The sequence below is a fragment of the Geotrypetes seraphini genome, chromosome 13, assembly GCF_902459505.1.
Source record: "Geotrypetes seraphini chromosome 13, aGeoSer1.1, whole genome shotgun sequence".
Taxonomy (NCBI): domain Eukaryota; kingdom Metazoa; phylum Chordata; class Amphibia; order Gymnophiona; family Dermophiidae; genus Geotrypetes; species Geotrypetes seraphini.
In genome coordinates this window covers 56,271,630-56,286,724 of record NC_047096.1, presented here as the reverse complement: position 1 = coordinate 56,286,724, position 15,095 = coordinate 56,271,630, and the positions used below count along the sequence as shown (strand labels likewise).

The 15,095-nt window shown below is 42.9% G+C and overlaps 1 protein-coding gene across 2 annotated transcripts in view; it reads right to left on the bottom strand.

Moving 5' to 3' along the window:
- CNTNAP1 (contactin associated protein 1) overlaps positions 1-15,095 on the bottom strand; it is a 412,393-nt gene that overhangs the window by 206,343 nt on the left and 190,955 nt on the right. For both annotated transcript variants that reach the window (XR_004536808.1, XM_033918597.1), the window contains exon 18: positions 397-636. Coding sequence is in view for 1 of the 2 variants with exons in the window: in XM_033918597.1 (XP_033774488.1) it covers positions 397-636 (240 nt within the window). In the remaining variant the exon portion in view is untranslated. The remainder of the gene's footprint in view (positions 1-396; positions 637-15,095) is intronic.

Sequence of the window (15,095 nt, the reverse complement as noted above, 5' to 3'; positions counted from 1 at the left end):
ATTGCTTTTTTAAAAAAAATGATTTATTTTTATTTATTGGTTAACTTTTGATATCACCAATATAATCTGAATTTTAGTTCTATATGGTTTACACATTATTTGTGGGTTTTTTATACTATTTATATTATTGTGTAATAATTTGAGTTTTTATAATACATGTTTCAGACTTCTGATGCAGGCAAAATCTGAAAACAAAATCTATGTCAGGTCATCAATAAACCATTTTTGATTTATTTTGTGGTTCCATGGCCAACTCCTTGTGTTCCCTGACCATGGTTTTGTTGTTATTTAAAAAATCATGACATCTTTTAAGTCAGAGAACATCTCCTTAAATCAGGGACAGTGCTTTTCATATTCTGTATGTAAGCATGGCTATGGCAAAAGATACAAAGTTACCTCTGGTGCAGAAAGGACCCTCAAAAGCGGTAAGGTTGCAATCACAGGTATAATGGCTGTATCTCTCCACACACCGGCCCCCGTTAAGACATGGATATCGTGGGTTGTAACAGTGGCCTGAGCAGTTCAGCAGTATACCTTCTGTATCATTGACTTGGCCTTCCAGGTTCAGGGTCACCCCATTCATCCTCAGCCCTCGAAGGCAGCCAAGAAATGGCCTCAGCTTGTATTCTGCAGAGCCTGCATGAATGTTTGAAATGGATCTCAGCAAGCACAGAAATACATTAACTGAAAGCTTTCAAGAGAGTCTGTGTTAAAGACAGTTTGGAACTCATGTCCCAGTACTTCCCATCAGCCACGCTTCAATGCCCTAGTTTTACAAAAGTCTTTTAACCAATACCCCCAAATGATCAGCTCTCAGCACAAAGTCCCTCAAAAATGACATACTGTTTTAACATTCAGTTGCCCATCAACACTGAACACTATTCATTGCAGGGCAACTTTGACCTAGTGTGGATTAGGTGAAAGGCCACATTTATGTTTTATCCACAAGCTTTGCACCAGCTCTGAAAATTAAAGCATGCATGTATGTGATCTTTGAAATGGATGCAATGAAGACACAGTCACTTATACCTGTTTTTTGCGCAGATAAAATTTTGTTTTACCACGATTTTAAAATACCAGAGTTCAGATTCAAAGTGACTTAAACTGACCAGAAACAGTTAAATTGCTTGTTTGGGGCTAACCAGTCATTTTCAACAGCACTTAATCAGTAAGGAATTCTATAAGGGCCACCTAAAGTTAGGCAGCAGTAGGCGTTTGAAGCGTGCCTAACGGTGCATAATTTAATTGTTTTTCCAAGTTTCCAAGTTTATTAAATGTCTTGATTTATCGCCTAATCACATTTCTAGGCGATGTACAAATTGTTCAAAAATTAATTAATATATCATTTACAATAAAAACAAAAACAAAAAAGAAAAATTAAAACTTAAATGGGATACAATAATTGAACATGCCATTAAAAGCCAATTATAAAACAACATAACAAATAGGTGGCACTAGGCATCTTCCGCGACCGGTACCTACATCCCTGGCACACAGTGTTGCCTAACGTAGAGGTAGGCATGGTTAGGGGGCGGCACCAGAATAAGTGTCACAATGCATGATTTTCTGATGCACCTGTCAGAAATGTAGGCCTTTGAAACCCTGGCCTAGGGTCTGTGGTAGCCACAATTCTGGAAGCAGCACCTGTCAGTGATTGACACACGACAGGCGCAAATTCCAGAATCCCATAATGCCTATCTCAAAACCGGCTATTTTGCATGTGTTCCAGGAGTGGAGTCAGCATTAGCTGGTTAAATGACAATATTTAACACTTAACGTTGAGAAAGCACAGTTACTTACCGTAACAGGTGTTATCCAGGGACAGCAGGCAGATATTCTTTACGCATGGGTGACGTCACCGACGGAGCTCACGGTACGGACCTTTTTACTAGAAAGTTCTAGTTGGCCGCACCGCGCGTGCGCGAGTGCCTTCCCGCCCGACGGAGGAGTGCGTGGTCCCCAGTTAGTATAAGCCAGCTAAGAAGCCAACCCGGGGAGGAGGGTGGGACGTAAGAATATCTGCCTGCTGTCCCTGGATAACACCTGTTACGGTAAGTAACTGTGCTTTATCCCAGGACAAGCAGGCAGCATATTCTTTACGCATGGGTGACCTCCAAGCTAACAAAGAGGGAGGAGGGATGGTTGGCCATTAGGAAAATAAATTCTGAAGTACAGATTGGCCGAAGTGCCCATCCCGTCTGGAGAAAGCATCCAGACAGTAGTGAGTAGTGAATGTGTGAACTGAGGACCAGGTGGCCGCCTTGCAGATTTCCTCAATGGGTGTGGAACGGAGGAAAGCAACAGAAGCGGCCATAGCTCTTACCCTGTGGGCCGTGACAGCACCGTCTAGTGACAGACCGGCCCGAGCGTAACAGAACGCGATGCAAGCTGCAAGCCAGTTGGATAGCGTCCGTTTAGAGACCGGTCGACCCAAACGATTCGGGTCGAAGGTCAGGAAGAGCTGAGGGGACAAGCGGTGAGCCCTTGTACGATCGAGATAGTAGCCAGGGCACGCTTGCAGTCAAGACTGTGCAATGCCTGTTCTCCGGGATGTGAATGAGGCTTCGGGAAGAACACAGGCAAAACAATGGACTGGTTGAGGTGAAAGGCTGAGACCACCTTTGGAAGGAACTTTGGATGGGTGCGCAGAACCACCTTGTCATGGTGAAAAATAGTGAACGGTGGATCGGCAACCAGTGCATGAAGCTCACTAACCCTCCTGGCAGAGGTGATGGCAATGAGGAAAAGAACCTTCCATGTCAGAAATTTGAGCGAAGTTGTGGCAAGAGGCTCAAAGGGAGGTTTCATGAGGGCAGACAAAACCACATTCAGGTCCCAGACGACCGGAGGAGGCTTCAGAGGTGGTTTGACGTTGAAGAGGCCCCTCATGAATCGGGAAACCAGAGGGTGAGCCGTGAGAGGTTTTCCTAGGACAGGCTCATGGAATGCCGTGATGGCACTGAGATGGACTCTGATTGAGGTAGACTTGAGGCCTGCGTTGGACAGGGAGAGTAAGTAGTCCAGAACAGTTTCCACCGCTAAGGAGGTGGGATTGTGATGATGACGGAGGCACCAAGAGGAGAACCTGGTCCACTTCTGATGGTAACATTGGAGGGTGGCCGGCTTCCTGGAGGCGTCCAAAATGAGACGGACAGGCTGAGACAGATTTCCTGAAGAGGTCAGCCCGAGAGAAACCAAGCTGTCAGGTGGAGGGAAGACAGATTGGGATGTAGTAGAGACTGATGTTGCTATGTAAGTAGAGTAGGAAACACAGGTAGAGGAATGGGCTCCCTGGAGCTGAGTTGAAGTAAAAGGGAGAACCAGTGTTGACGAGGCCACCGGGGAGCTATGAGGATCATGGTGGCTCCGTCCCTGCGGAGTTTGGATAAAGTCCGCAACATCAGAGGTAGAGGAGGAAAGGCATAGAGGAACCGATCCGTCCAGTCGAGAAGGAATGCATCCGGGGCCAGACGATGAGGAGAGAAGAGTCTGGAGCAGAACTGGGGCAGCTGATGGTTGTGAGGAGCTGCGAATAGGTCCATCTGCGGAGTGCCCCAGCGAGCAAAGATGGAGTGGAGCGTGGGAGGATCCAAAGTCCACTCGTGAGGTTGAAGGATGCGGCTGAGATTGTCGGCCAGGGAGTTCTGTTCGCCCTGGATGTAGACAGCCTTGAGGAAGAGACTGCGGGCCATGGCCCAGGTCCAAATGCGAAGAGCCTCCTGACAAAGGAGGCGAGATCCGGTGCCGCCCTGTTTGTTTTTTTTTTTTTTTTCCAATTATTTTTTTATTTTCTAATTTTTCATAAAGTGTACATAATAATTAATTACAATTTATAAATACATATTATCACTTTTATATCTAATACATTATATATCTGAATTTGATTTTCCCCCCTCACCCTCCCCCCTCCCTTTCATTACTTTAATATAATATTTTAATTTTCAAATTTTTATAAAAAGTATACAACATATTAGAATACAATTGATAAATATTCAATAACTTTTTTATATCTAATACAATATAATCTAAACAATTTTTATCCCATTTCCCTCCCCCCACCCTTTTATTACCTTTTTTTCATACGTTACATTTTGTATAATATATTATAACATACTATGTATAAATTAATTTTTCTTACCCCCCCTTTATGTGTGTCATAAAAAAAAAAGATCCTTAAAAGAAGAAAAGAAGAAAACATTATATTATTTATTCATTACAGTATTTTGTCAATGACCCCCATATTTTTATAAATTTAATATATGTCCCCTTTTGTACTGCTATTGTTCTTTCCATTTTAAAAATATGACATATTGTATTCCACCAAAATGTGTAATTTAGGTTGTTGTAATTTTTCCAATTGTTAGTTATATGTTGAATGGCAACCCCTGTCATAATTAATAAAAGCTTGTTATTTTCTGGTGAAATTTGACTTTTTTTTCTCATCATTGTTCCAAATAAAATTGTATCATATGATATTGCAATATGATTTTCCGTTAATTTATTAATTTGTGGCCAAATTGAATTCCAAAAAATTTTTATATAAGGACAATGATATAATAAATGATCTAATGTCCCTGGTTCTAGATTACAATGCCAGCATCTATTAGACTTAGAACTGTCTAATTTTTGCAAACGGGTAGGGGTCCAAAAAGCTCTATGTAATAAAAAGAACCATGTTTGTCTCATAGATGCTGACACTGTACATCCCATTCTCCAAGACCAAATTAGTGGCCATTGAGATGCATTAATTTGATGTCCAATCTCAATGCTCCAAATGTCTCTTAGACCATTTTTTGGTTTTTTATTTAAATATCCAGATATTAATTTATACCACAATGCGGCTTGATGTCCTAGGAAGTCTGCTTTAAAGCATAAGAATTTTAAACTATATTGATTGTTTAATGATTTCCATTCAGGGAACCCAACCTGAATGGCCTGCTTCAATTGCAACCATTTAAAACTTTGTGTTTTATTGAGACCAAATCTATGTTGCAATTGTGAAAAATCCAGCAGTTTACCTTCTGATATAATATCATCTAGAGTTCTAATGCCTGCATTAATCCAGTTCTTCCAAAGGATTTGAGCTCCGCCAATTTTGATCTTGGAGTTTATCCATATGGATTGATTAGTTGATTTGTATATTGGGATGGGTGTTAATTTATCAATAAATCTCAATGTTTTCCAAGTATCCATTATTATTTTATTTTCTTTGTATCTTTTAGGTATATTAATACTTGGTAGATGAACTAAATTTAGGGGAAACATAAGGCGCCATTCCAAATATAACCAATCTGGTGCATTATCTATAAGTTCTGGGAGGATCCAATACATACCCTGACGTAGAATATAGGCTTGATGGTACCTATAAAAATTTGGAAAATTTACCCCTCCCTCCTTAATTGATTTTTGTAAGGTTACTAAAGCTATTCTAGGTGTTTTACCAAGCCAAAGAAATTTTGTTAAAATTCTATTAAGCTTTTTATAAAAGGACCCCTGAAAATAAATAGGTATCATACTCATTTGGTAGCAAACTACAGGCAACATCATCATTTTAATAGTTTGAACTCTTCCCCACCAAGAAATATGTAATGGGTTCCATTGCTCACATAACTCCGTAACTTTTTTTAATACATATTTTTCATTTTCTTTTACAGTATCTTCAATTGTTTTTTTAACTTGAATGCCTAGATATTTAAATCCTTCTTCTTTCCATATGAATGGAAAAGTATCAAATAATCCTTTTACACAGTGAACATTCAAAGGTATAATTTCAGATTTATTCCAATTAATTTTATAACCTGAAAATTTGCCAAACTTATCAATTATTTCCAATAAAGAAGATAAGGTAGACTCTGGATTTCTCAAATAAAGCAAAATATCATCAGCATAAGCCGAAATTTTATATTCCATATCTGAATATGGAATACCTTGTATCTCCCTCGTTTGCTGTATTGCTAACAATAAGGGTTCTAATACAACATCAAATAACAAAGGAGATAAAGGACAGCCTTGTCTAACTCCCCTCTGCAATTGAAAACCATCAGATATCATATTATTAATATTTAATCTTGCAATCGGGAAGCTATACAATGTTTTTACCATTTGTATAAATCCAGAACCTATACCAAACCATTCTAAAGCCTGATACATAAAATTCCATTCTACCCTATCAAATGCTTTCTCAGCATCTAATGAAACTGTAAAAGCCGGTTCATCCATTTTTTTTGACAAGTTTAGCATGTGAAATAATAGTCTAGAGTTATTGGAGGAATGTCTTTTAGCAACGAAACCCGTTTGATGCATATCTATAATATGTGGGAGAGCTTTGGCTAATCTCAAAGCCAAAATTTTTGCCAAAAGTTTATTATCAACATTTATCAAAGATATAGGCCTGTAGTTTGAAACCAAAGTAGGATCTTTATTTGGCTTAGGCAAAACAATTATTATTGATTCAGCCATAGTACCTTTTATATTACCTTTTATAAGTTGTGTTTGATATAATTTTAATAAATGTGGGGAGAGGATATTTTGAAATGTTTTATAAAATTCTACTGTGTAACCATCACCACCTGGAGCGGATCCAACTCTAAGAGATCTCAATGCTGATTCTAATTCTTTTAATGATATAGGTTCTTCTAAACTTCGTTTTATATGATCAGGAATTTTAGGTCCATTAATTAAATCTAAAAATTTTTTTCCATCTTTTTGTTTCTCCAAACAAGGTTCAGAAGAATATAGATCTTTATAAAAATTTAAAAATTGTTTTAATATTCTATTTGTTTGATTTGTTATTATTCCATTATCATCTTTTATTCCATTAATATTAGTTCTCCTTTTTTTAGCCTTAAGATAATTTGCCAATAATTTTCCCGCCTTATTAGAATTTCCATAATACACTGTTTGCTTGGAAAACAAATCTTTTCTTATCATTTTTGAAGTTAATTCATTATATTTACCTTTTACTTTCAAAAGAGCTTGCAAAACTTTATATTCCCATTTACTTATCAATTTAGCTTCTAATATTTTTATTTCTTTTTCTAATTCTTTATATTGTTTTTTAATTTGTTTCCTAATAAATGCTGAATATGATATAATATTACCCCTCATAGTTGCTTTAAATGCATCCCATACATTCTCTATAGATGTATCTTCCACTAAATTTGTTTGAAAAAATTCATTAATTTGTGTTTTAAAATTTTCCAAAAATTTGTCATCCACTAGCAATGCATTATCAAATCTCCAAAGAGGTCTATTATTTTCTAATTGATCTGATTGTAATTCTATCCATATTCCCGCATGATCCGTAATGATAATAGGATCAATGGAGGCCTTAATCACTTGTTGCACTTTATTTGTTGAAACAAAAATATAATCGATTCTTGAAAATGATTTATGAACCTGTGAACAAAATGAATATTCCTGATCATTAAAATGAAGAATACGCCATATATCCTTCAAATCGCATGATCGAACTAAATTATCTAGACCTAAAGATTTAATATTTTTACCTGGTTTTTTATCCAATAATGGATCCATTACAGCATTAAAATCTCCAGCCACGCCGCCCTGTTTGTTGATGTAGTACATGGCAACTTGGTTGTCCGTGCACAGAAGCAGAACCTGAGGGCAAAGAAGGTGCTGGAAGGCCTTGAGAGCATAGAACATGGCTCGTAGTTCCAGGAAATGGATGTGATGGAGACGCTCCTGCGGGGTCCAAAGACCTTGGGTGCGTAGGTCTCCCAGGTGAGCTCCCCATGCATAAGGGGAGGCATCCGTGGTGATGATCATGGAATGCGGGGGCAGATGAAAAAGAAGGCCCCTGGAAAGATTTGAGGAGTCCAACCACCATTGTAGAGATCGCTGAAGAGACGATGTCACAGAGATGGGATGAGAAAGAAGATTCGAGGTCTGTGACCACTGGTTGGCCAGAGTCCATTGAGGTGTTCTGAGGTGGAGTCGTGCCAGGGGAAGCACATGTACCGTCGAGGCCATGTGGCCCAGGAGGACCATCATTTGTCTGGCAGAAATGGAGTGATGAAGGAGCATCTGACGACACAGGCGTAGCAGAGTTCGCTGACGATCGGAGGGGAGAAACGCCCTCATTAGTGTGGTGTCGAGAACCGCTCCGATGAACTGAAGTCGCTGTGTGGGAAGCAGATGCGACTTGGGGTAGTTGATCTCGAACCCCAGAAGATGGAGGAGAGAGATGGTATGATGAGTGGCTTGTAGCACAAGTGGAGACGTAGGTGCTTTCACTAACCAATCGTCCAAGTAGGGAAACACCTGGAGGTTGTGAGACCTGAGGAAGGCCGCCGCCACAATGAGGCATTTGGTGAACACTCTGGGAGATGATGCCAGGCCAAAAGGTAGCACCTTGTACTGATAATGGCGATGGTGCACCTGGAATCGTAGGTAGCGACGTGAGGATGGATTGATTGGGATGTGAGTGTAGGCCTCCTTGAGGTCCAGGGAACATAGCCAGTCGTTCCGAGAGAGATGAGGGTACAGCGTGGCAAGGGAGAGCATTCTGAACTTCTCCTTGACGAGACACTTGTTGAGGTCCCGGAGGTCGAGAATGGGACGTAGGTCTCCTGTCTTTTTTGGAACTAGAAAGTAACGGGAGTAGAATCCCCGGCCCCTTTGTTCCAGAGGTACTTCTTCGATGGCATTGAGTAGAAGGAGGGATTGGACCTCCCTCAGGAGGAGGGGGGTTTGAGTTGAAAGAGAAGCAGACTCTACGGGAGGATTGTCTGGTGGAAGAGTCTGGAAGTTGAGAGAGTAGCCGTGGCGGATGATGTTTAGGACCCACTGGTCCGATGTGATGACCTCCCAACGGCTGATGAAGATGTGAAGCCTGCCTCCGATCGGCTGAGGAAGAGGCAATGAGGGTGGAAGACTGGCTAAGCCCTGGAGAGAGGAGTCAAAAGGGCTGAGATGGTTTGGCAGGAGGAAGAGCCTTGGCCGGTTGATTAGACTGGGCACGAGCCTGGGTGTGCTGGTGTTGGCGGGCCCGCCTAGGTTGCTGTGGAGGTGGATTGAGCGGCCTAGCGGAGAACCTGCGTTGATAGGAGGTTTGTGGCCTGTAAGGACGAGCAGGTGGAGCCTTTTTCTTAGGTTTTATGAGAGTGTCCCATCTGGTCTCATGGGCAGAGAGTTTTTGCGTGGTAGTGTCCAGGGACTCTCCGAATAATTCATCACCAAGACATGGGGCGTTGGCTAATCGGTCTTGATGGTTGACGTCCAGATCAGAGACCCTGAGCCAGGCCAGGCGGCGCATGGCCACGGCGATGGCAGATGCACGGGAGGTGAGCTCAAAAGAGTCATAGATAGAGCGCACTATAAATTTTCTTAGTTGAAGCAGGCTAGAGACGTGCTGTTGGAAAAGTGGAACCTTATGCTCTGGCATGTACTTTTGCATGGCGGAGAGTTGCATTACCAGATGTTTGAGGTAGAATGAAAAATGGAACGAGTAGTTGTTTGCCCTGTTGGCAAGCATGGCATTCTGATAGAGCCGCTTGCCAAACTTGTCCATAGTTTTGCCCTCTCTGCCAGGAGGGGTGGAGGCATAGACACTGGAGCCCTGAGTCTTTTTTAAAGTGGACTCCACCAGGAGAGACTCATGAGGGAGTTGGGGTTTATCAAATCCTGGGATTGGTATAACCCTATAGAGGCTGTCCAATTTACGGGGGGCCCCAGGGACAGTCAGCGGGTTCTCCCAATTTTTATAAAAAGTTTCCCGTAAGATATCATGCACGGGCAACTTTAGGAACTCTTTGGGAGGTTGATCGAAATCTAATGCCTCCAGGAAAGCTTGTGACTTCTTAGAGTCAGATTCTAGAGGCAAAGACAAAGCACCCGACAACTCCCTGAGGAATTTAGAGAAGGAAGATTGTTCAGGTTTAGATGCGGTATCGGGTGCCGAAGGCTCTTCATCCGACGATGATGCATCCTCCTCGGTACCGGTAGGGGATTGTTCCCATAGGTCCGGGTCTCTGACATCGGTATGTGCGTGTCGAGAGACTGGAGTGGAAGGCTCGGCATGGTGAGTTTTAGACAAAGATTTGCCTGAGCGTACCGAGACGTTACCGGGTGATGTAGACCTGTGTCTGTCTCGGTCCCGAGAAGTACGGTGCCGGTCAGAGTCGTGAGGAGACCGGTGCCCTGTCCGGTCCCGAGGAGGATCGGTCGTCGTCAAGGCCATAGCCTCGGCATGGGAATGGAGATGTGGTGCCGAGAGAATGGGCATGGAGGAGTCCATAGGTACCGAGGGAGTGGATACCGGTTGGACGGTATGGGGCTCGGGCCGGTCTGGTACCGAGAGCAGCGGTGCCAAGATAGAGGGTAAGAGCTGCTTAAGTTGCTTGTGGAGTTGTTCCTGCAACTTGTCCTGGAGGATGGCCGCAATGCGGTCATCCAGGGGAGGCACCGGAACCACTTTTTTCTTCTTTGGTTCCATGGGTGCCGCTCTACACTCCGGCGATGAGGGGGCCGATGACGAGGCACTCACCGAAATCGGAGTGGAGCGTTTTTTGGCTCGGCGTGGAGCCGAAAGGACTGGTGTCGTCCCCGAAGTGGGAGGGCGCTCAAGGGTGGAAGGCTTCTTAGCCGGCTTACCTGGCGCCGGGGGCGCCGATGTCGACTCAGGCGGTGTCGAAGTGGTCGGTGTCGATTTCGACGGTGCCGCAGATGAAGAGGTCGAATCCATAGTCGGGCCGGTGCCGAAAAGTAGATTTTGTTGGATTTGACGATTCTTCAAAGTGCGTTTTTTAAGAGTGGCAAAGCGGGTGCAGGAATCCGCCCGATGATCCGGTCCCAAGCACTGTAAGCACCAGTTGTGTGGGTCAGTGAGGGAGATCGGGCGTGCACACCGCTGGCACTTCTTAAAACCGGGCTGCGGGGGCATGAATGGGAACACGGCCTCCGCAAAATCAAACCCCGAGGCCTGGATCGTGTTAACAGGCCCTGCCGGGGCAGGAACGAAAAAATAAAGCAAAAGAAAGAAATTTTTTTTTTTTTTTTGTAATAGAAAGAAAAAAGCACCCGAAGGTGAAAAAATCGAAAAAAGAACGCGAGCGGGAAGGCAAAAGGAGTATTTCAACGACGTTGAAAAACACACGTCTTCTTCGCTCCGCGGAAACGAAGAAACTGGGGACCACGCACTCCTCCGTCGGGCAGGAAGGCACTCGCGCACGCGCGGTGCGGCCAACTAGAACTTTCTAGTAAAAAGGTCCGTACCGTGGGCTCCGTCGGTGACGTCACCCATGCGTAAAGAATATGCTGCCTGCTTGTCCTGGGATAAATGTAAAGTATTGCATGTGGGAAGCAGAAACCCAAGGTACAACTATACAATGGGAGGGATATTACTGAAGGAGAGTACCCAAGAAAGGGACTTGGGGGTAATGGTGGACATGACAATGAAGCCGACAGCACAGTGTGCAGCGGCTGCTAAGAGAGCGAATAGAATGCTAGGTATAATCAAGAAGGGTATTACAACCAGGACAAAAGAAGTTATCCTGCCGTTGTATCGGGCGATGGTGCGCCCGCATCTGGAATACTGCGTCCAATATTGGTCGCCGTACCTTAAGAAGGATATGGCGTTACTCGAGAGGGTTCAGAGGAGAGCGACACGTCTGATAAAAGGGATGGAAAACCTTTCATACGCTGAAAATTGGAAAAACTGGGTCTCTTTTCCCTGGAGAAGAGGAGACTTAGAGGGGATATGATAGAGACTTACAAGATCATGAAGGGCATAGAGAGAGTAGAGAGGGACAGATTCTTCAAACTTTCTAAAAATAAAAGAACAAGAGGGCACTCGGAAAAGTTGAAAGGGGACAGATTCAAAACGAATGCTAGGAAGTTCTTCTTTACCCAACGAGTGGTGGACAACTGGAATGCGCTTCCAGAGGACGTTATAGGGCAGCGAACGGTACTGGGGTTTAAGAAAGGATTGGACAATTTCCTGCTGGAAAAGGGGATAGAAGGGTATAAATAGAGGATTACTGCACAGGTCCTGGACCTGTTGGGCCGCCGCGTGAGCGGACTTCTGGGCATAATGGACCTCAGGTCTGACCCAGCAGAGGCATTGCTTATGTTCTTATGTTATGTTAACCAACCAAAGTAATTGCATAAGTAGGACCACATAAAAGTCAGTCCTGTCTTTATGCAGTAACTCATAGCTGGTTAAATGCTAAATATTGCATTAAATACTAAATATTGATTTTATTGTAATTCATTTGTATGGACTTTGGATCCCTAAGTGGACAAGAAAATTTAATAAGCCTGAACCGGCTATGTTTTAGCCAGGTCTGCAAATCTGGAAATCCAATACCAAAGACCAGACATGGTCCGGCATTGAATTTCCAGGCATAATGCTGGCAGTGGTCAGCAAAAACCTGAGCATCATTGGGTGACAATCAATCCCACCAACCATCATGTACTTTTTCAATTTTCTTGTATGATCTAACTATTCCTCCACCCCTGGAATGTCTGTTCTCAGTGCAGCTTTCACCTTTACGGAGGAAGGGCTACTTTCAAACAGTTGTGTAAGTAATTTTAGAATTGTCCTCTGTAAATATTCATAGTATTCCAATATTGTGGACTCAGGATCTTGATGCAAATGTTCTTAAGCAAATAAGAAAAAGGATACAGGATATATCTGTTCGGGAAAAAAAAAACCTGGAGCTCTGTGCAGGCTGAGATACTTTTTGTTGAAGAAATTTAAGAATTATCTAAAGATACTGTAAACAAGATTCTGACATCATATAACCAATGATTTATAGCCATCTGCAAATAGTTCAGTTTTCCACAAAATCAATACTGCTAACCAGCCTTTTGTTATCACTTTGTTTTATAATAGTGGGTGCTATTTTGTTCATCATGCATTATCACCCCATGAAATAGCACAGTTACTTACCGTAACAAGTGTTATCCAGAGAGAGCAGGCAGATATTCTCACATGTAGGTGACGTCATCCACGGAGCACGGATGCGGACAGCCTCGCAAACATACTTGCTTGTAGAAAACTTCAGAAGTTTCGAGCCAGCCGCACCGCGAAAGCGCGAGCGCTTTCCCGCCCAGCACAGGGCGAGTCTCCTCAGTTTAGATAGCTAGCAGAGAAGCCAACCAGGCCTGCTGTCCCTGGATAACACCTGTTACTGTAAGAATGTGCTTTATCCCAGGACAAGCAGGCAACATATTCTCACATGTGGGTGACCTCCAAGCTAACCAAAAATGGGATGGTTGGAGTGCTGGCGTTAAGGAAAATAAAATTTTGTAAGACTGCTTGGCCAAAATGAGAGGTGAAAGTATGAACCGAGGACCAAGTAGAAGCTTTGCAGATTTCATCAATGGGAGTAGAGCAGAGAAAATGTGAAGCTGCATAGCTAGAAACTTGTGGGCTGTGACATGACCCTCCAGTTGCAGCCCAGCCTGAGCATAACAAAATGAGATACAAGCGGCCAACCAGTTGGAAATTTTTTTCACGGAAACAGTTTTTCTCTAGCCCCAAATGAGGAAGGATGCTGGATAAGAGCTCCTCTATGAACCCTTGAGAAAGCTCTTGTGGGCAAAACGGGTCCCGTCGGGGCATGCTAAAGACACTGCATTAAAAACGATAAGTAAAAAGATATTGCGCTGTCAATTACTTTTTATTTCTAAAAAATAATACAGAAGTAAATAAACAAACTGCATTTGATAGAGGAGGCAGTGATATGAGCCAAGTTAAAACATCTACATTGGATTTCTGTATTGATGTAAATGACTTTATGAGCCCATTTGCCATCCTATACTTAATCCTGTTGAGTGAGGATTGCTGCATTGTGGTTGTTTCCATTTAGCCTCACTTTTTCATCTTCTACATCTTTGTAGTGCTCGCTATAATAACACCCTGAGACGAAGGGTTCTTGATGAGATGATTTTCTAGATAGGGAAAGATTTTAAAACAGTGAGTCCACCACCACCAGGCACTTGGTGAAAACTCTGGGAGATGATGCGAGACCAAAAGGCAGAACCTTGTATTAGTAATGATGATTTCACACCCGAAATCTGAGAAACTTGCAAGAGGCTGGGTGAATGGGAATATGAGTGTATGCCTCCTTGAGATTCAGAGAGCATAACCAATCATTGCGATCCAGTAGGCGGTACAACATTGCCAGCAATGCCAGCTCTGAGGTCCAATATCGGCTGAAGAACTCCTGTCTTCTTTGGAACAAGGAAATATCAGGAATAAAACAACATGTTCTGCTGGTCCCAAGGAACCTTCTCGATGGCATTGAGAATGAGCAGAAACTCGACTTCCTGGAGAAGAAGAGAGGACTGTAGCGGGTTGGAAGGAAACTCTCTTGGAGGATGATCTGGAGGAATGTTGATAAAATGAAGAGAATAACTTTCTCGAATGATATTGAGAACCCAGAGGAGATTAACTACCAACGATAATGGTAATGCTGAAGATGACCTCCAATGGGGATAGGAAGTGGCAGAGTTACACTGATTGAAGATATGCTCTCTATTAAACGGTCAAAAAGGCTAATTTGTCTTGGGAGTAGCAGAGGTCTGAGGCTTTTGAGGACACTGCTGCCGCTGTTTTTCTACTGCAGCCTGGAAGGAGGAGTAGACTTTGCTGTATAGCGCCTCTGATAGGAAGAAGAGGGCTTGAAAGATTTAGAGGCAAATGATTTAGGCTTAGGTCTAGGTAATGAATTGAAAGACTTTCCATGTGTTGAAAGTTTTTGAGTTGCATTCTCAATAGTGTCTCCAAAAAGCTCATCTCCCAGACAGTGAATGTTGGCTAACCTATCCTGGAGGTTAACATCCAAGTCCGCTATCCTGAGCCATGCAAGCCTTCTCATGGCCACAGATATTGCAGAAACTCAAGATGCTCAAAGGCATCGTATGAAGATTGTACCATATTCTGTCTGAGTTGTGTGAGAGTGGTAAACATATTCTGGAACTCTGACTTCCAACTTCCCCAAAAATAAGACAGTTTGGGATCCAAAAAACACATTAGGGCTTATTTGGGGGGGAATGTCCTTTTTTTCATGTACAACAATCATCTCTCCCTTCCACCCCTCCATCCCAATTCTTCCTATTGCTTTTCT